Source organism: Phyllopteryx taeniolatus, chromosome 2, assembly GCF_024500385.1.
Source record: "Phyllopteryx taeniolatus isolate TA_2022b chromosome 2, UOR_Ptae_1.2, whole genome shotgun sequence".
Lineage (NCBI taxonomy): Eukaryota > Metazoa > Chordata > Actinopteri > Syngnathiformes > Syngnathidae > Phyllopteryx > Phyllopteryx taeniolatus.
Window position 1 is genome coordinate 28,743,377 of NC_084503.1, and position 22,324 is coordinate 28,765,700.

General features: G+C 42.8%; 1 protein-coding gene across 10 annotated transcripts in view; it reads right to left on the minus strand.

Moving 5' to 3' along the window:
• celf6 (CUGBP Elav-like family member 6) overlaps positions 1 to 22,324 on the minus strand; it is a 245,313-nt gene that overhangs the window by 12,134 nt on the left and 210,855 nt on the right. For 6 of the 10 annotated variants that reach the window (XM_061765614.1, XM_061765616.1, XM_061765617.1 and 3 more), the window contains 2 exons: positions 19,599 to 19,742; positions 11,522 to 11,671 (listed from right to left, as the gene is read on the minus strand). In XM_061765614.1, coding sequence (XP_061621598.1) covers positions 11,544 to 11,671; positions 19,599 to 19,742 — 272 coding nt within the window. In that variant the 3' untranslated portion in view covers positions 11,522 to 11,543. Of the gene's footprint in view, positions 1 to 3,895; positions 6,776 to 9,224; positions 9,638 to 11,521; positions 11,672 to 14,729; positions 17,149 to 19,598; positions 19,743 to 22,324 lie in introns of those variants that run through there. The other 4 variants (XM_061765612.1, XM_061765611.1, XM_061765618.1 and 1 more) reach the window with 4 other exon arrangements.

Sequence of the window (22,324 nt, forward strand, 5' to 3'; positions counted from 1 at the left end):
CATTGCATTGTCAAGGAGAAGCTAAGTTTTGCATATTTTGTTAGTGGAAGTTACGGAGAGTCATTGCATGTGCATGTACTTGCAGACTTCCTGTGCTTTTTTTTTTTTTTAATAAAATCATCATCGTCATCAAAATGGCTTTTGAATTACAAATATTAAAATGTGTTGGGATTATATAGTTTGTGGTGCTTTTTGTTATACCTTAAAGTACAGTACAGTGAAAATAAAACCACAGAGAAGAATGCTGTTAACAAGCCTGACAATTTGAATGAAAAAATAAAATAAATGAGAAAATAAGAGAATAAGATAAGAGTAAAAACATAAATAATTAAAAAAATCACCTAGTAAATAAAATAACGTTCCATAATTGTGAAAAATAGACCTCCTCCCAGTCCCAATCGACCTTCCCCTGTCACTCAGATCCATTCATTCGTACAGTCATACCCGTCACCATGGGCGGGCCATAAAGAGCCGTACCCGCCAACCAAGATGCTTGCCACGCTGTTTTAACACGTGCAGAATGTGGCTTGGCATTGTATTGCTGAAAAAAGCAAGGTCATCCAAGACTTTGCTTGGATGGCAGCATATGTTGCTCCAAAACCTGTAAGTACTTTTCAGCATTCATGTTGCCTTCACAGATATGCAAGTTACCCATGCCATTGGCATTAACACACCCCATACCATCCCAGATGCTGACTTTTTAACTTTGCGCTGATAACAATACGGATGATACTTTTCCTCTTTGGCCAGGAGGACATGACATCCGTGATTTCCAAAAACAGTATAAACTGCTTAAATTTCATGAAGACTCTTCACCATTTGCACAATCGTCACTGTACCAGATTAGCGCTCTATTAGTCATTTCAAACTGCTCTAAATTGTACAGGACTTTGCATCATTTGCACAGTTGTCATTGTATCAGCATTACCACACCATGGGTAACCTTTCATTGCTCAGTGACTCTCCGTAGTATTTTTATGTCTCAAAAGTATTTTTTGTCACAATGGGTGTCTGTTGTTGTATTAGAGCAGCTCCAACTACCAGAGACAATTCCTTGTGTGTTTTTGACATAGTTGGCAAATAAAGATGATTCTGATTCTGATTACATATGTTTGAATGACCAGTCACGCAGTCAATGGTGATACATTATCATCCCCACATAGTTGTGGTTCACTATTCACAGATTCACCTACACACGTCTTTTTTTTACTTCTGTGGAACCTATCCTGAGCTATTTGCGTAAAAACACATCTAGTAGCTCTTTTTGTGCTCTTTCAGAAACGCCTAAAGACTCCGCAAGATGCCACCAAACCCCTGTCTAAATATAAATTGGTACAAGGAAGTATATTGAAGTGATACGTCTTAACTGAGAAACATTGCATTGTCAAGGAGAAGCTAAGTTTTGCATATTTTGTTAGTGGAAGTTACGGAGAGTCATTGCATGTGCATGTACTTGCAGACTTCCTGTGCTTTTTTTTTTTTTTAATAAAATCATCATCGTCATCAAAATGGCTTTTGAATTACAAATATTAAAATGTGTTGGGATTATATAGTTTGTGGTGCTTTTTGTTATACCTTAAAGTACAGTACAGTGAAAATAAAACCACAGAGAAGAATGCTGTTAACAAGCCTGACAATTTGAATGAAAAAATAAAATAAATGAGAAAATAAGAGAATAAGATAAGAGTAAAAACATAAATAATAAAAAAAATCACCTAGTAAATAAAATAACGTTCCATAATTGTGAAAAATAGACCTCCTCCCAGTCCCAATCGACCTTCCCCTGTCACTCAGATCCATTCATTCGTACAGTCATACCCGTCACCATGGGCGGGCCATAAAGAGCCGTACCCGCCAACCAAGATGCTTGCCACGCTGTTTTAACACGTGCAGAATGTGGCTTGGCATTGTATTGCTGAAAAAAGCAAGGTCATCCAAGACTTTGCTTGGATGGCAGCATATGTTGCTCCAAAACCTGTAAGTACTTTTCAGCATTCATGTTGCCTTCACAGATATGCAAGTTACCCATGCCATTGGCATTAACACACCCCATACCATCCCAGATGCTGACTTTTTAACTTTGCGCTGATAACAATACGGATGATACTTTTCCTCTTTGGCCAGGAGGACATGACATCCGTGATTTCCAAAAACAATTTCAAATGTGGTCTCATCAGACCACAACACACTTTTCTACTTTGCATCAGTCTATGTCAGATGAGTTCAGGCTCAGAGAAGCCAGTGGCATTTCTGGGTGATTTCTTTCACTTTGGATGGTAAAGTTTTAACTTGTCTTTGTAGCTGTAGTGACAAACTATGTTAACTGACAATGGTTTTCTGAAGTGTTCCTGAGCCCATGCGCCAATATCCTGTACACAATGATGTTGATTTTTAATGCAGTGCAGCCTAGGGATCAAAGGTCACAGGCATGTTGTTTTTCGGCCTTGCCGCTTGCACGTCCAGAGATTTGACCAGATTCTCTGAATCTTTTGATCATATTATGGACCATAAATGACATAATCCCTTAATTCTTTGCAATTGTACTTTGAGAAATGTTGTTCTAAAACAGTTGGAATATTTTCTCACGTAGTTGTTCACAATGTGGTGAACCTCGCCCCTTCCTTGCTTGTGAACAACTTAGCCTTTTTGCGAAGCTCTTTTTATACACAATCATGACACTCACCTGTTTTCAATTAACCTGTTTACCTGTTTAATGTTCCAAACAGGTGTTTTCTGAGCATTTATCAACGATCCCAGTATTTTGTCTCCCTGGTCCATGCTTTTTTCTAATGTGTTGCAGGCATGCAAATTCAAAATGAGAGAATATTTGCAAAAAAAAAAAAAAAAAAAAAAAACTAAACAAAGCAATAACGTTCATCAGTTGGAACATTAAATATCTTGTCTTTGTAGTTTATTTGATTGAAAAGGATTTGCCAATAACTGTATTCTCTTCCTTGAGCCATAACCATATCGTGGTGGGGGAGGGGAGGGGGGGTTAGGTGGGTGGTGTTACGTGTCCCAATGATCCGAAGAGCAAAGTTGTCTGGGGTTTTATGCCCCTGGCAGGGTCACCCATGGCAAACAGGTCCAAGGTGAGGGACCAGACAAAACACGGCTCCAAAGACCCTTATGATTTTTAAAAATACTGGAAGACATTTTCCTTTGCCCAGACGCGGGTCACTGGGGCCCCACTCTGGAGCCAGGCCTGAAGGTGGGAGCCGAAGGCGAGTGCCTGGGGCTGGGCTTGCACCCATGGAGCCCGGCCGGGCACAGCCCGAAAGGGTAACGTGTCCCCCTTGTCATGGGCTCACCACCTGTGGGAGGGGTTTTAGTGGTCGGGTGCAGTGTGAGCTGGGTGGTGGCCAAAGGCGATCCGATTCCCAGCTACAGAAGCTGGATTTAGGGATGTGGAACATCATCTCTCTGGCAGGAAAGGAGCCCGAGCTGGTGGATGAGGTCGAGAGGTTCCGACGAGATATAGTCGGACTCGCCTCCACACACACCTTGGGGTCTGGTACCAGTCCTCTTGAGAGCGTTTGGACTCTCTATACTCTGGAGTTGCCCACGGTGAGAGGCACGGAGCAGGTGTGGGCATACTTACTAGCTGCCGGTTTGGCGCCTCTACATTGGGTTTCACCCTGATGGATGAGAGGGTAGCCTCCCTCCACCTTCGGGTGGGAGGACAGGTCCTGACCATTGTTTGTACCTATGTACCAAACAGCAGTTCAGCGTACCCACCCTCTTTGGAGTCCTTGAAGGGGGTGCTGGAGAGTGCTCCCGCTGGGGACTCCAATGCTCACGTGGGCAATTACTGTGAGACCTGGAAGGGCGTGATTGGGAGGAACGCACACCCCCCCCCCCCCCCCCCCCCCCAACTCCCGATCTGAAATGATTGTCCACCTGGTGGTGGTTTGGCTCCGATGGTGGGGAAGATGCCGGTCCGACCTGGCAACCCAAATGTATTGTGAGGGTCTGCTGGAAATGTCTGGCAGAATCCCTTGTCAGAAGGAGTTTCAAATCCCACCTCCGGCAGAACGTCACCCACGATCCGAGGGAGGCGGGGGACATTGAATCCAATCGGACCATGTTCCACGCCTCCATTGCTGAGGCGGCCGACTGGAGCTGTGGTCGTAAGGTCCTTGGTGCCTGTCGTGGCGGCAAACCTGCACCCAGAGAGTGGAAGCGTTCCGTCAAGCTGAAGAAGGCGTCCTATCGGGCCTTTTTGGCCTGTTGGACTCCTGAGGCAGCTGATGGTTACCTGCTGGCCAAGCGGAATGCAGTTTTGGTAGTCGCTGAGACAGAAACTCGGGCGTGGGAGCAGTTCAGTGAGACCATCGAGAACGACTTCCAGATCGCTTTGAGGAAATTCAGATCCACTATCCTGCGTCTCAAGAGGGGGAAAGCAGTGCACCATCAACACAGTGTATTGTGGGGATGTGGCGTTGCTGACCTCGACTTGGGACGTTGTGAGTTGTTGGGGAAAATACTTCGAAGCCTTCCCCAATTCGATTAACACACCTTCCCATGAGGAAGCCGAGTCTGGGGTCTCTGAGGCGGGCTCTCCTATCTCTGGGGTTGAGGCCACTGAGGTGGTTAAAAAGCTCCTCGTTGGCAAGACTCCGGGGGTGAATGAGATTCGCCCAGAGTTCTTAAAGGCACTGGATGTTGTGGGGCTGTCCTGGTTGACACACCTATGGAACATCACATGGACATCGTGGACAGTGCCTCTGGATTGGCAGACTGGGGTGGTGGTCCCCCTTTTGAAGAAGGGGGATTGGAGGGTGTGTTCCAACTACAGGGGGATCACACTCCTCAGCCTCCCTGGTGAGGACTATTCAGGGGTGCTGGAGAGGAGGCTCTGTCTGGAAGTCGAATCTCTGATTTAGGAGGAGCAGTGTGTTTTTCGTCCTGGCCGTGGAACAGTGGACCAGCTGTATACCCTCAGCAGGGTCCTTGAGGGTGCATTGGAGTTTGCCCAACCAGTCTACATGTGTTTTGTGGAATTGGAGTAGGCGTTCGACCATGTATCCTGTGGGGGATGCTTCGGCAATATGGGGTACCAAACCCCCTGATACGGGCTGTTTGGTCCCTGTACAACCAGTGTCAGAGTTTGGTCCGCATTGATGGCAGTAAGTCGGATTCGTTTCGGGTGTGGGTTGGACTCTGCCAAAACTGCACTTTGTCACCGATTCTGTTCATAAATTTTATGGACAGAATTTCTTGGCGCGTTGGGCAGCATGGGTTCAGTTCCCACTCAGTGACAGAGTGAATATGAGTGCGAATGGTTGTGCTTCTCTATATGTGCTCTGCGACTGACTGGCGACCAGTTCAGGATATAGTCCGCCTTTTGCCCGAAGTCAGTTGGGATAGGCTCTAGCGCCCCGCGACCCTGAACAGGATAAGCGGTGTTGAGAATAGATGGCTGGAATTCTCGGTGCAGCCGAGGGTGTCTGGTTTGGTCGCCTCAGTATCCCATTTCTGCTTTTTTGCAGATGATGTTTTTCTGTTTTGGCTTCATCAAACTCTCACTGGAGCAGTTTGCAGCCGAGTGTGAAGCAGCACCTCCAAATCTGAGACCATGGTCCTCAGTCGGAAAAGTGTGGAGTGCCCTCTCTGGGTCGGGGATGAGATCCTACCCCAAGTGGAGGAGTTCAAGTATCTTGGGGTCTTGTTCATGAGTGAGGGAAGAATGGAACAGGAGATCAACAGGCAGTTCGGTGCAGCATCTGCAGTGATACAGACTTTGTATCAGTCCATTGTGGTGAAGAAGAATCTAAGGCGAAAGGCAAAGCTCTCAATTTACTGGTCGATCTATGTTGCTACCCTCATCTATGGTCATGAGCTGTGGGTCGTCACTGAAAGAACAAGATACTGGATACAAGCGGCCGAAATGAGTTTGCTCCTCAGGTTGTCCGCGCTCTCACTGAGCGATAGGGTGAGAAGCTCGGTCATCCGGGAGGGGCTCAGAGTAAAGCCGCTGCTCCTCCACAGTACGAGAGGACCTAGATGACCTGGCTCGGCCATCTGATTAGGATGCCTCCTGGACGCCTCCCTGGTGAGGTGTTCCGGACAAGTCCCACCAGGAGGTGACCCCGGGGATGACCCAGGACATGCGGGAGAGACTATGTCTCCTGCCTGGCCTGGGAACACCTCGGGATCCTCCCCAGAAGAGCTGGATGAAGTGGCTGGGGAGAGGGAATTCTGGGCTTCCCTGCTAAGGCTACTGCCCCCGTGACCTGACATTGGATAAGCAAAAGAAAATGGATGGATGGATGGATGGATTCTATCTGCTGAGTTGTTCAGTTGTTCAGCAACCAGGGCAGGGCCACGGTTCCAGTCCCCCGTGGAGTACTGTACTCGATTAAAAAAAAACGGTATTATAAAACACAAATATTTGGGTTACTTAGGAGAACGCTGAAAATCTCATGTTACGAAATTAGCAATGTTGTTCCATAATACATACTGTACATGCCTTTATTGTTAAGAAGGGTTTTACAAAGCCAAGAGTTTGACAGTGAAATGCATTGTATTTCTAGTCACATCATTTCCTATTGGAATTATTGTTTCAAACCACAAACAACATCAGGAGTGGATTGTGTTTGACTTTAGAGGTTCCAATTTATTTCTTTGTTGCACAATCCGGCAGCTCCTTCTGTCACCTTTTGTAGACGCCTCCGTAAAAGGCTCCTAGAACGTTAAGAGGCGTGCTCAAGGCCACAAAGGCACCGGCGGTGTCCCTCCCAACCCCTTGCAGCACACAGTCCCGTGGGTGCATCTGGCTAGACAAAAGGAAAGGGTGAGTCACCTGCCTTTGAGAGAACACACTCTCACTGAAATTGACTTAGCCTTATCAAGGTTTGACCTGGCCAGACTGGAAACTTGCAAAGAAAGGACCTTTTTCACAGATAACTGGATGCCAGCACAAACAACTCACCCCCTCTCCAGTTACCAACAGGATGCGTTCTGTAAGTCTGCACAATGGTGATATTTTGGGACTAATGTGGCTAGGCATTACCTCTAGCTGCTCTGTTGCCACAGTGTGAACGGTTTGCTTCCTCATAAAAATAAAAATAAATGATAAGCGATTCTGGTGTTGAGCAAACAAAACAATCTTGCACAAATGAAGCCTGCACAGATGGAAATCTGCAGAGAAGTGGAGTGTCAACATTTGCAGGCACTCTCTGCGAGATTTAATTGGCCGCGCAAATACGGCGGGGTCATCTCGACCCATCTCTCTGCAAAACAGTTGTTGATTGTGTGAGGAAAAAGGTCCTTTTTGCAGACTTTCATACAACCCCAATTCGGATGAAGTTGGGACCTTGTGTTAAACAAATAAAAACAGAATACAATGATTTGCAAATCATGTTCAACCTATATTTAATTGAATACACTACAAAGACAAGATATTTCATATTCAAACTGACAAACTTTGTTTTTAGCAAATAATCATTAACTTAGAATGTTATGGCTGCAACACATTCCAAAAAAGCTGGGACAGGTGGCAAAGAATTTGACTGTTATAGACGGAAAGTTCAAAAGCCAGCATCTGTGATGGTATGGGGCTGTGTTAGTGCCAATGGCATGGGTAACTTACACATCTGTGAAGGCACCATTAATGCTGAAAGGTACACACAGGTTTTAGAGAAACATATGCTGCCATCCAAGCAACGTCTTTTTCATCGACGCCCCTGCTTATTTCAGCAAGACAATGCCAAACCACATTCTGCACGTGTTACAACAGCGTGGCTTCGTAGTAAAAGAGTGCGGGTACGAGACTGGCCTGCCTGCACTCCAGACCTGTCCCCAATTGAAAATGTGTGGCGCATTATGAAGCGTAAAATACGACAACAGAGACCCCGGACTGTTGAACAGCTGAAGCTGTACATCAAGCAAGAATGGGAAATAATTTCACCTACAAAGCTTCAACAATTAGTGTCCTCAGTTCCCAAACGTTTATTGAATGTTGTTCAAAGAAAAGGTGATGTAACACAGTGGTAAACATGATCCTGTCCCAGCTTTTTTGGAACATCTTGCAGCCATACAATTCTAAGTTAATGATTATTTGCTAAAAACAATAAAGTTTATCAGTTTGAACCTTAAATATCTTGTCTTTGTAGTGCATTCAATTAAATACAGGTCGAAGATGATTAGCAAATCATTGTATTGTTGTTATTTATGTTTAACACAACGTCCCAACTTCATTGAAATTGGGGTTGTATAAAAAAATGAGTAATAGCTCGTTTGAGAAAACACTGAACGTGAGGAAATATCGATGTAGTGAAACATCAATAATAAGGTGGAACCTCCAACGTCGAACACCCCAAAAGTCACACAGTACAGCTGTACGCTGTCTAGATCTTAAAAGACTTCAACTCAGCAAGCGTCTAAAGATTTCATCATGTGTGTTTTTCTTTTTCTTTGGCTTTTTCTTTATTTAAGTACCAGAGATTGTGGTTACAATTGACACCTGTGATCTGGCTGCTTTGTATTTTATGACTAAAACAAAGAATTAAAAGGCAATTAATTTTACCACTATATAGATTGTTCTTTATTTTTTAAATATTGTGACTCTATATTCTGCCCCATGTACAACATCAACATTACGTGCTGTATATAACGTACTTCAACCTCCAATTTTTTTCTCACCCCAGAAAAGAAATGCTGCTTCCACTTTTCATCAAACTAATGTACATTTTCATGGTAAAACTATTTTTATATTCCAATATTTGATGTATTTATTTGGTTGCACGTGCAATGTGCAAAACCTCAGTACTTACATGGACATGATATATAAAAAAGGACCATTGACACTGATTGACTTCTATCTGTATCATGATACTATAGGGTCGTCAAAAATATGGTGACATCATATCACAATAGCTTTTACCTCCAGCAATATCATAAAATACCACTAGATGGCAGTATTGTCTGTCAGTTAGGTTTCTTCAAAAAGTGAGCAGTTTTACTTTAGGTTAGTTTTATAATATCAAGGTTAACATCTCTCAGGGAAGTTAATGTCTTACTTGAAACATTGCCTGTACAGTTAATACAGATTTTATTGTAGCCGGAATGAATACATTCAGTATATTTTATGTCTATTGTGAGAAAGTCAAGACTGTTCAAATATTATACTTAAGATATTGTCTGTACAGTTAATAACGGTTTTATGAGCCTGTGACAATTTCATTCTCTTTTAATTATTTCCTGTGTGTGTGTGTGGGGGGGAGGTGCTTGGAAGTCAACAGGCATTATGGCACACATTGTGGTTAACTTTGGAGGTTTCATCGTAAACATGAACCACACATGATAAAGTCAAAGCATTACAAGGGCACACTAGACAGCAGCACAAAGGGTTAATAAAGGCCACTTCCAGAGATAGTCCAATGACCCAGTTTAGCACAGCAGCTACAGTAACAGATACCAGCCAAGAAAGTCCGTTGCACTGCACTCCACAAGCTGCCGGTGGACAGAATATGGTGTTTAATCAACGCTCACGTCATGCAACGCAGTCACAGTCCCACCTCATGATGTCATCAGAAGTCAAATGACACCATGGCTCCGACTTACAGCTGCGCCAACTTGGCTGGCCCCCGTGACGGGCGTGGCTACAGCGAAGAAAGGCCATCTCACACTGTGACTGGCCATTTGGGTTGCCAGGTTGGTGGAAAAGAAGGAGACACACACACACACACATACATAATGGGATGGTCCTTATGTCACAAAGCACCCACTTATCTTGTTATTAATGCTACACACTATAATGATTAGGTAAACGAAAAAGAAGAAACAACAGAATTGACATGTTAAACAGAAATGACAATTTATCAGCACACCACCGTAGAAAGTCATTTGTTGTTTCTCTTTGTGGTGGAGAGGACAGATTCTCAGACAACTCGTGGTCTGAAAAGGATGAATTGATGTTTTTTCCCCCTTTTTTGTATATGCACAAAGATAACCCTGAAGGCAGAAATGCATATTTCAAAAACCCTCCTGTCTACAGTAATTGGATTTTCCTTGCATTGTTTGCGATGAGGTCGGCCAAACAGAGAGGGGTCCACTGTTTTTTTTTTTTTTGAATTATTATTTTTTGTTTTGTTTTTTTGTCTGCATGAAGTTTATCTTTCCAGCACAGAAACACAATTTATGAGTAGCTTCTTCCTGGTAGAAGAGAACAGCGCTTGAGCTTTTTTTTTTTTTTAAATTAAAATTTCACCAACCAAAATTAAGTATCAGTGAGGATACAATGGGCCTCGGGATTTATCAACATGAAAGTTTTTGTTAGTGTTGTTTTTTTTTTTTTTTTACTAAAGGGAAACAACATTGAAGTTTCATTATAGTTTTTTTCCCCATTATTATGGACCTGGTGTGGAAGGCTGGAAACCCAGCTGTTGCTGCAAAAGTTTGATGAAGTTAGTTGAAGGCTGAAATGGATGGAAAAAACAAAACAAAAAAAACTGACAACAAACACAGACATTTTGGACCGGGTGTCTATTCGGCCAATTGTGCAAAATTTTGGACTATGTGTCTATTAGAGGTAAGTTAAAAACATTTTGAACCAAGTGTCTGTTAGGACTTAGACATATTGTACCATTTTGGACGTACAGTAGCTTCGCTTAGGGTGCTGCTGGTTTGGTTAGTAAAGACGTTTCAAGTGTCAAAAATGAACTGAATATTTAATATTTTGTATTTACAAAAAAGTGTTTGCAATCCACCTGAGAAAATATTTGAGAAAAACAGTTTGGAATAGGGCCGGTTTTATGTTATTATTAGTGTGTTACTTTATAACATAGCATTTATGCTCCAATTGGGTGTTTTGGAATTTGAGCCAAACCATTACGTTCCTGATTTATACCTCCTCTTTTGGACCCCATGCCTCATAATGGGTGAATTATTTATCATTGAATTGGATATCTCTAACCTAAAATGCTACCATATGTAATTATCTGAACAAACCTGAAACTGGAGAGAACTAAAATATTTGCCAAATCTTGAAATCCTACAAAATGTCATAGATTGTGAAAGTGGATGATAATGAATTCAGTCGGGGTACTACATTGCCTTTCCGTTTGAAATGTGTGAGCGGTAATCGTGTCACTTCATCATTCTAATATGAAATCACACTGGTTCCAGAGTACTATGACCAAAGTTACTGTAAGCTGTCTTTCCACCTCCTGACATGATCTCGGAAGGCTGTTGGCTTTTGTGGATTTGTCCACTGGACAGCTCGCATCAATTGCGAATGCTGTCTCCAGTCGTCAGGTAATTATGCACAGTTGGATATTGATGGTGTCATCAATTTCGCACTGGTGCATCCCGTAGATGCTAATGGTATTCTGAATCCCACAGATAAGATGATTCTTTTGAGCGGGCAAATTTCACAACATATTTACTCTCTCACGGGGACAAAGCTGTATTTTATTTTATTTTTTGAATTTATTTTTGTAATTCACATCTTATATTTGCTATTGTCAAACGTGGTTGACATGACACCTAAGAGGGAAATTTGTGGATGTCACCATACCTCGATCAGGACTGCAGACCAGTCAGTAAGGTCGGTTGGCATCCTTTGGCCGCTTAAGCTGCACCTTCAGCCTCTTCATGCCTATTTGGAAGCCGTTCATGGCCTGGATGGCAGCTTGGGCGCTAGACGGGTTATCAAAACTCACAAAGCCTGAGATGAGAACACAGAGGGGCGGAGGGACAAAAGGGAATGGGAGAGTGGAAGAAAAAGGCATATCGGCAGGGATGGAGAGGGGTGACAGCAGGAAGACGAGATGAGACAGCGTTTGAAAGGAGGCCCCTTTTAACTCGCAACAATGAGATGACAATAGCTCTTTGTCTTGTCTTTTTAGCACATTAATTGAAAATCTGGGAATTAAGAAATGATTACATAAAATAGCACAAAGGCTAATAAGGCAGATAATACAATCAAACAGACAAGGTGCTTTTAGAAACTCAGTGGAGTCACAGCAGTGAACACAAGAAACACATACAAAGGTGTGAAAAGATTAAATAGAAAATAGATTTGCAGGAAGCATTTGATAATTAAAACCACATTCTCACTAAGTGTTCACTAATTTCAGTTCACCACAAAATGGTTCATAGTAAGGATGGGCATTCTGAGTGGATTTGCACAGTGTTTGATTGTATTGTGCAGTGATAGCCCAGTTGTTAGCCCAGTTGTTAGCACTGGCTTCCTCCCACATTCCAAAAATGACGTCATACATACTAATGATGGGAATTTTGTCGCTTTTTGGTGAGCCGGTTCTCTTTAACAGCAAAGGGACACAAAAACAATAAACTGGCTCCCACTGTTCACTCCAAAAGCCGACTCTAAGAACCGTACGAAGCATCACTAATAAATACCAGCGAGACAACACTTAATTTGCCACTTAGCGGCGCAAAAACATACACCTGCGGTGAAGACTCTGTAACTTTTGCTAACAACCCGGCTGAAGCTTAGCTTCTGATCGTAGAACAGTTGAGATGTATCACTTCCACATACTTCCTTGACAAGTAAACACCAAATGCAGCTTTTCTGTTTGCCAGGGCTTTGGCGGCATCTGTGAAATCTTAGGCTGTTAGGTAACGAATGATACGCAGTTCACTTGTTTGTACAGTGGTGTAAGAATACATCGTCATGCGGCGTGCTCAGTTTCTGCCATACTAAGTATTTTTCACACAAATATTTACTGTAATATTATGATTTGACTTTTGCATTAGGGTAGGTAAGTGATCGGCGACAGCACGTTCAGACTTACACGTATGTCCACTTTTAGGTTACATTTCCCTCATACAGTAGGAACAGAACACTGTTGTAAACCGAGGACCCCCTGTATTCGAAAGAAGAGGACTAGTTGGCACATACTGTATTTAACTAGTGTTTCTTTACAACATAAATATTATCGACAACTACTGGTGTGGCATGCACGTTACAGAGTCATTAGTCATTTTCTTAGGTTTGTGCAAATGCGGATCATTTTGACAGTGTTCTCTGAAATGCCATTATTGTCGTGTAAATGTTGAACGTACGTGACAAAGCTTGCAGGCGAATAAATGGCACCAGCTTGGGATGAGATCTGACCCAAGAGGGTTGGTGGGGGGCTACAGGATGTAGACGCCTGCAGCACTGCGTTATCACCTGGGAGTCACAGCGCAATGAGAGCAGAGGTTTCCACACTGGGACTCCGTGCCCGCTCTTATCAGACACGGATGTGATTGACGGCGCGGATTTTCCACCTGCCAGCTGATTTCATCGCACTGTTACCGGTCCAATTTAATTTGGGGGTAGAGGGCAGGTTTTTGTCAGTGCGGCTGAGATAAGGCTGCTGCTTTTACAAACCTTTTAAACAAACGGCGCAGGCAAGGGCCTGTCAGTTGGCAGTGATCCCCCCTCCAAATCCCTCATTTCGCTAACCCCCCCCCCACACACACACACACACACACGCCTGCGCACAAACACACGCACACACTTCTGTTCCTAGCAACCACATTTAATGAATCGCCATACCTCACATTTACATCCTCTTGCCAAAAACCGGTGATAGGAAATTGGGGAGGAATAAAGGAAAGTGTTGTTAGAGGACGGCGGAATGTCTCAGGCTACTGGAGGATTTTTGGACATCAATTAATTGGCTTTTTTCACAAGACAGTTTAAGAGCTGATTTGGTGCATGTTCGCGGTTTGTTTGGGAAGGGATCTCTGAAAGGACTCAGCATATCAGGATCCTGCATGGTTAACTTCATAGAATTTATATCATACTGTAGGATGTGTGAATGTATACTTGACTTAATTTCCATGACTAAGGAAATTGAATGATCTCAAAGCTTTTTTTTTCAGTAGGGTTTCAGTCTCTGAATGTTCTCCCCTCCTGTTTTGATGCCAGTGTTGTATTGAGACAGATAATGTTGTTATAGAGGATGTCTGTGTGGATGTAGTTCAACATCCCATAGCTGACGTACTTCTTGAGACGGCAAACGAGTTGACGGTGAATCAAGTGGTGCACTCCAGTTTGCCTCAATTGCTTCAAGGCGAGATTAATCAATAATTAATTCATCAATACTAAATTCCTCATGATTCTTCAATCAATTAATCAATACTTATGTCCATATATAATTATTGCTGTGCAATGATGCTTTATTTTGTCTGAACATTTTTGTATAAGGGATTTTAGAGCTTTTGGTAAGGTGCAAGTCTTCTGGGCAGCATCATTTTGCCCAATCATTCTGGCATGGAAACAGATGTTCAAGACATTTAGAGAAATGGTGTATTCTCCCCTTGCATTAATTTTAATTTTTAATTAATTTCACCATAATTGATGGAGAGTTACTCAAATGCCCCGAATCTCTAGTCGGAACCAATTGTGATATACAGTATTAAAAAAAAAACCTGGGAAAAAATCCATTTTAGAAGGGATTTGAAAATCATTTTACAAAGTAGTTTAGTATTGTTTTTTTTGTGTGTGTTTTTCAAGCTTGTCTATGGACCTCCGAAGACTGTGGGCGGTGTAGACAGTAAATGACTAAATCAATAATTGAGACGATAAAGGTGGTTTTTTTGGGGGGGGGAAGATTGCACCTGCTTTCAGACATGAAGAGGCATACTTAGAAAATTCATTCTCTGCAGTGTTCTTCAACCTTTCCAGCTCTCTTTACTATTTGTTGTCACGTGTGTGTACCGGTGAGCGTAATAGCCACTCGTAGTAACAATTTGCCCTTTAACCACTTCAACATTTTAAGCAGAAATAGCGTACTTTATTAATAGCTTAGTCTCCAGCCTGTAGCAATTTTACAAAGAGGAAACCTTCACAAAGAACAAAGTAATGTGCTGGTTTTTTTGTTTTGTGTTTTTTACAACCCCAATTCCAATGAAGTTGGGACGTTGTGTTAAACATAAATAAAAACAGAATACGATTTCTAAATCATGTTCAACCTCTATTTAATTGAACACACTACAAAGACAAGATATTTCATGTTCAAACTGATAAACGTTATTGTTTTTAGCAAATAATCATTAACTTACAATTTTATGGCCGCAACACGTTCCAAAAAAGCTGGGACAGGGTCATGTTTACCACTGTGTTACATCACCTTTTCTTTTAACAACATTCAATAAACGTTTGGGAACTGAGGACACTAATTGTTGAAGCTTTGTAGGTGGAATTCTTTCCCATTCTTACTTGATGTACAGCTTCAGCTGTTCAAAAGTCTGGGGTCTCCGTTGTCGTATTTTACGCTTCATAATGTGCCACACATTTTCAATGGGAGACAGGTCTGGACTGGAGGCAGGCCACTCTAGTACCCGCACTCTTTTACAACGAAGCCACACCGTTGTAACACGTGCAGAATGTGGTTTGGCATTGTCTTGCTGAAATAAGCATGGCCGTCCATGAAAAAGACGTTGCTTGGATGGCAGCATACGTTTCTCCAAAACCTGTATGTACCTTTCAGCATTAACGGTGCCTTCACTGATGTGTAAGTTACCCATGCCATTGGCACTAATACAGCCCATACCATCACAAATGCTGGCTTTTGAACTTTGCGTCCATAACAGTCCGGATGTTTATTTTCCTCTTTGGCCCGGAGGACACGACATCCACAATTTCCAGTCCACAATTTGAAATGTGGACTCGTCGGACCATAGAACACTTTTCCGCTTTGCATCAGTCCATCTTAGATGAGCTCGGGCCCAGAGAAGCAGGCGGTATTTCTGGGTGTTGTTGATAAATGGCTTTTGCTTTGCATAGTAGAGTTTCAAGTTGCACTGACGGATGTAGGGCCGAACTGTATTTACTGACATTGGTTTTCTGAAGTGTTCCTGAGCCCATGTGGTGATATCCTTTACACATTGATGTCGTTTTTTGATGCAGTGCTGCCTGAGGGATCGAAGGTCACGGGCATTCAATGTTGGTTTTCGGCCTTGCCGCTTACATGCAGTGATTTATCCAGATTCGCTCAACCTCCATCCATCCATCCATTTTCTGAGCCGCTTCTCCTCACTAGGGTCGCGGGCATGCTGGAGCCTATCCCAGCTATCATTGGGCAGGAGGCGTGGTACACCCTGAACTGGTTGCCAGCCAATCGCAGGGCACAAACAAACAAACAACCATTCACACTCACACCTAAGGGCAATTTAGTGTCTTCAATTAATGCATGTTTTTGGGATGTGGGAGGAAACCTGAGTGCCCGGAGAAAACCCACACAGGCACGGGGAGAACATGCAAACTCCACACAGGTGGGGCCGGGGATTGAACCCGGGTCCTCAGAACTGTGAGGCTGACGCTCTAACCAGTCCGCCACCGTGCCGCCCAGATTCGCTCAACCTTTGATGATATTATGGACCGTAGATGATGAAATCCCTAAATTCCTTGCAATTGTAGGTTGAGGAACACTGTCCTTAAACTGTTCGACTATTTTCTCACGCACTTGTTCACAAAGAGGTGAACCTCGCCCCATCTTTGCTTGTGAATGAATGAGCAATTCAGGGAAGCTCCTTTTATACCCAATCATGGCACCCACCTGTTCCCAATTAGCCTGTTCACCTGTGGGAGGTTCCAAACAGGTGTTTGATGAGCATTCCTCAACTTTCTCAGTCTTTTTTGCCACCTGTCCCATCTTTTTTTGGAATGTGTTGCAGCCATAAAATTCTAAGTTAATGATTATTTGCTAAAAACAATTAAGTTCATCAATTTAAATATTACAACATTAAATATCTTGTCTTTGTAGTGTATTAAATTAAATATAGGTTGAACATGATTTGCAAATCATTGTATTCTGTTTTTATTTATGTTTAACACAACGTCCCAACTTCATTGGAATTGGGCTTGTAAGACATTATTTTAATAACTGGCTGAGACTGATAGGGTTGCCTTCTCCCAGCATATAGCGTCTCCTGCGGAGTGACGGACAGTGAAGAAGGGGCTCCGTCCTGAGATGGACGTGGGGGTTAGGTGTTGGGGGCTGTTGAGCGCCTCATAGACAAGCGTGTTGAAGAGATGCTGAAAGAAAGCCAATGCCGGGAGTCTTTCTTGAGCTCTCTCTTGGGTGCTGCTGTCCAACTGAATCAACAGCAAGGTCCGCCCCAGTCTATTATTATCTCTTTAAGCTTGTGGAGTCCACCTGCACCGCCTCCACCCTGATGAACTGGTTGCTGTTGGGAGGCAAGAGGGGAATGGGGTGGTGGGTGGGGGCGAATGTTGGGGTGCTGCTAGGTTAATTAGCGGTGGGGGTTTTTGGGGTAGAATAGGCCTGGAAGAGAGGGATGTGTCACGCTGATTGTATTAGAAAAGTGAAGCTATGCCGAAAATACCCTAATTTTACCACAATTTACACTTGCTTCTAATAAGAGGAATACTTCTGCTGTTACCAAATATCACCTACTGTACTATAAACGTGATTAGCATTCAACATTCAATTCATTGATAATTTTTTGAGTACTATTTCATTGAGAGAAACTTGGGATGGGCGAGCACCAATACCAGCAACCGTGCCTGATTTCAACCCGATACCACCCACCGATACTTAAGGCAAAACAATTCTGACATCAACTAAGTCCACCTCGCCAGTACCGGTCGTTGCCAATACACTGTGGTTTGACACACTGGCAAATCATCATATGGTATTGGTATTAGGTACTCGGTATCGGTGAGTACTCAAGAGTGAATACTCATACGGGTATTGGTCTAAGAAAGTGGTATAGAACATCCCAAATGTAAACACATATAAATGTATGATTGCCTAATATTATTCAATATACCACAACAAATTGATGGGTAACTAGTTTTGAAATCAGATGCCAGTAAAAAAAAAAGTTCAACTATTACCCAATTTATTTTAAAATGAGAATTGCTGACAAAAAAAAAAAGTAGAGATTTTAGCAAGAATCATGGAAGTTGACGCAAATGATTTGCTTCCATGTAAAATTATGTGGCTGGCCTGATGTCGCCGCCGGGCAGCAAGTTTGACATCCCTGCTATTTGATTCAATCAGATCCACTTGATACTCTTCATCTGAGAGGTGTTGCTTGAGGATTAAAATAGATTTTTTGTTTTAGCAGTAATTGATTTCACATTTTATCAAATTATGAATTGGTGTCTTTTGTGTTAATGTTTACATGTTCGACTCTGTAGCATATATTTGGAGTAACTACTGTATCAATGAATCATGTGTGATTACACTATAGATGGACTTTGTGCTGTACGAATCTATTATTTGTACTATTGATTATATGTGGATTATATGTGATTAGCAAACTGCTACAACACAAGCTAATGAGGATGCGTTCGCGACTGCTGCTTGAGACAGTCATTGATATTTTCACCAAAACACTTTGCCTACAACACCAAAAATAGCAAATATCCAAAGTTATTTAGCATATGATCGCCAGCACTAGCTGTAATTGCAATCATCCACGAAGGTTCATAATTACAACAGTTAACTAAACTAGCTAGCTTTAAACAACAAACAAAGGCAGCGTACGCTGGAGCCATCTCATTTTCCGAGACACACTGAGAGCTATCGCATTGTCAGATTTACTTCAAACTTCACATAAAACAGGAATAATAATAGTGAATCACGTCCATATACCGGTAGTTTTCCATTGCTTCCAAAAAATCCTATAAATGAGGGATTTTCAACGCCAAAATCACTTTTTGCAGTCTGATTTGCTTTGTAATAACCACGAGGAACATTTTCATCATTATCAAAACCTTGAATAAACACTAACGTAACGTAGATAACCTTAATGAAAACTAACCCCATAAGAATCTGAAAAGCATTTCTCTAGACATCATTGCCTCTGAACATATGAGTGGTCCGTCCGCGTTCTTTTCATCGTTGTCGTTCGCCAGTCACTTTCACTTTTTGCAGTTCATCGGGAATGCGTCTTCATTCACTCGACAACAGAGCTTACAAAATTAGCAGTAACAGTTACTAGTACTTAAACTGCATGAGCCGTTCATAAGTAGTCGTGGCTCATTTGAAACTGGTACCTGTGTAACGGGAACAAGCTTGGCTTTGCTGATGTACATTAAGAAACCTCACACCTCAATCCTAAGAGGGTACTGGTCAGCGTTCTATCTCTCTCTCTCTCTCTCTCTCTCTCTCTCTCTCTCTCTATATATATATATATATATATATATATGTATGTCTTTAGAAATATACCATGTAATTCATTAGTATCTAATCAATAGTCTTTTCAATATCCTAAATCGAACTTTCCTCAATAAGATTGTTTACAAATGCGTGAATACTGCCTCAGCATGGGTTGTTAAAATTTAATTACCCTTTAAACAGCATTTATAAGACATTATTCCTTATTGTTACTTTAAGTGTTGATCTTTCACTCCCTCCCCAAAGCTACTGTTACCAACCCCCACCACTTTTTTCTCTGATTGATAAAGGGATGCTCCCCCCGCTCGGTGGCTTGAAACACCACCTTCAAAATGTTAATTGCAGCTTGATTAGGATAGACAGTGGGAATTAAAAAAAGGCAAACCCTAATTGCCGGAAAGCAACAAGAAGCATGAGATGATTTCAAAACACAGCTGGGTGGTTTAAAGCAGTTTCCCCCGCCCCCTTCGCTGTTGATTTTGAACTCACCGAAACATTTGCTCTGATTGGTCGCTCTGTCCACAAAGACCTTCGCTGAGATGACGTTGCCAAAAGGGAGGAACATTTGCATGAGCTCGGCATCACCGAATTCCTGGGGCAGGTGATAAATAAACAGGTTGCAACCCTCTGGCCCTGGTGAGGGGAGGAGACACAGCAAAGGAGAGATGTCTGACATCAACAAGACACTCTCAGACAAGAAGTAAACAGTATATCCATCCATTTTCTATAGTGCTGATCCTCATTTGGGTCGCACGTTAGCCAGAGCCTTTCCAATGCTGACTTTGGACAAGAGGCGAGGGATAGCCTGGACTGCTCGTCAGCCAATCCCAGGGCACATACACACAAACTCACATTCGCACTAGTGACAAGTCTTCAATGAACCAAACATTGATGTTTTTAGAATGAGGGAGCTCGACTACTCAGAGAAAACCCACGCAAGCACAGGAGAACAAAATCCACACAGAGATTTAAACCCTGAACCTCAGAACTGTCAGGCAGACGTGCTAACCACCAGCCCACCCTCCTGGCGGAAACAGCATTTATTTTCTAAAAGTGTGAAAACTCCCGTTATGTTTCCGTGAGATTTATATTAAGGTTGTGAGAAATGCATGTAGATTAGTGTAGTGAGATAAATTGATGAGATAAATTGAGATAATTTCAATGCACTACTTAACTACAACCAGCAATGGTGATATTGTGTGCGTGCGTGTGTGTAAAGAAAACAAATAATTAAAAAAAAAACATTCTTAATGTCTCAGATAGTCAAATACCAATCTAAAATCTTTATGAATGTTCTGAAGACAACAGGGTTAGGAGGTCTGCCTCGCAGTTCTGTGGCAGAGGTTCGAATCTCCGACTCTGGTCTTCCTGCTTGTAGTTTGCATGCTCTCCCCTGTGCTTGGAAGGGTTTTCTCCAGGTACTTCCTCCTTCATTCCAAAACCATGCAGGTTAGGTTCATTGAAGACACTAAATTGTCCATAGGTGAGATTGATTGTGAGGTGTAAATGGTTGTTTGTCCATACAATATGTGCCTTGCAATTGACTGGTGACAAGTTCTGTGCTGTACCCTGTGGCCCTCCCAAAGTCAGTTGGTTTAGGCTCAAGTTCACCTGTAACCCTAATGAGGACAAATGCTGTAGAAAATGGATGAATCGTTCTTAAGTCCTCTTTCCATGCCTCTGTCAAATTGAGTCGAATAGTTCTGCCCTGCGACACGGTGCCCGACTGGTTAGCAAATCCGGCTCACAGTTCTGAGGACCCAGGTTCAAATCCGGCCCCGCCTGTGTGGAGTTTGCATGTTCTCCCAGTGCCTGTGTGGGTTTTCTCCGGGTACTCCAGTTTCCTCCCACATTCCAAAAACATGGTTAATTGAAAGCTCTAAATTGCCCGTAAGTGTCAACGTGAGTGCTAATGGTTGTTTGTTTGTATGTGCCCTGCGATTGGCTGGCAATCAGTTCAGGGTGTGTACCCCGCCTCCTGCCCGCAGTTATCCGGGATAGGCTCCAGCATACCCACGACCCTAGTGGGTATGCTGAGGATTTTTGCGATAGTGGATACCTGTGTGGATGTACTGTATCTTAATTTCTCATAGCTGATGTCATCTACTTTCCCATTCTTTAAGGCCTCTTTATACTCCCGCGGTCGCGTGTCCGACAACGCCCGCATTGCATCACGTGACCGATGAATTGCCGCGCGTAGCATCTCTGCGCAGCTTGCCGAGCACCCGACAGAAATCTCTCGTGATTGGTCCGGTTTAGTCACATGCTGTGATGACGTACCAGCGTGCCCATTGGTTCTACATACCATCTACTGTCCGCCTTCTCGATCGATTTTGCAGCATAATTAAACGTATCATCTGGTCATCTAGGTCCATTTGTTCTTTCGTGGTCGCCATTGTTGTTGCTTTGTTCCTTGTTACTGAAAGGAAAGTAAAAACGGCTACCGGAAATGGCAACAAAAATAAATAAATGCAGCGGAGACTCCACCCTGTGGTGTCCTAGCCAATACCAGCCGGAGCGACACCCCCGACTTGGAGGAGAACTGCAGCACACTTTCAAAACAGTTGAAAGTGGGTTGCGCTCGAGTATAAAGACAAACTACGCGTGGGACAGCCGCAGTGACCTCAGCGCGGTCGTCGTCCGCGCGAGTATAAAGAAGCCTTTAGACAGCAAACTAGTTTAGAGTGATTCAACTGGTTGCAGCTGCAGCACCCGATTTAATTCCGGACAGGGACCTTCACGTGCACTCCCACTGTGATAAACAAACTTTCTCTGCAGGGCGACTTTGGAAGCACTTTTCACTTCACACCTCCTATAGAGAATATTCATGCTGTTCTAAGCTGTCTCCTACATACAATCATGCAGATGAATAATTGAGATGGAGCAATGATGTCAAAAAGAGTAATTTAACATCAGCGTACATCCTTTGCTTTATTACATTTGATGCCAAGGCTCGTGTGCGTGTGTGTACATGCGTGTGATTGCGTGTGCGTGTGAACACTTCTAGTAATGGCGCTAAATGATTATGCATGCAGATAATTAATCTGATGAATATTTATAACCACTTAAATACATTGTAATGGACTGATTAAGCAGTCCAAGTGTGAATTAGTGCACTTTTTGAATAATGACAGAGTAACTTTCGTCTCGCCACTAATGTTCTTTAAATGCGGAACTTTTTCTCAGTTTATTTTTTTTCTCCTTCCTCCAAGATG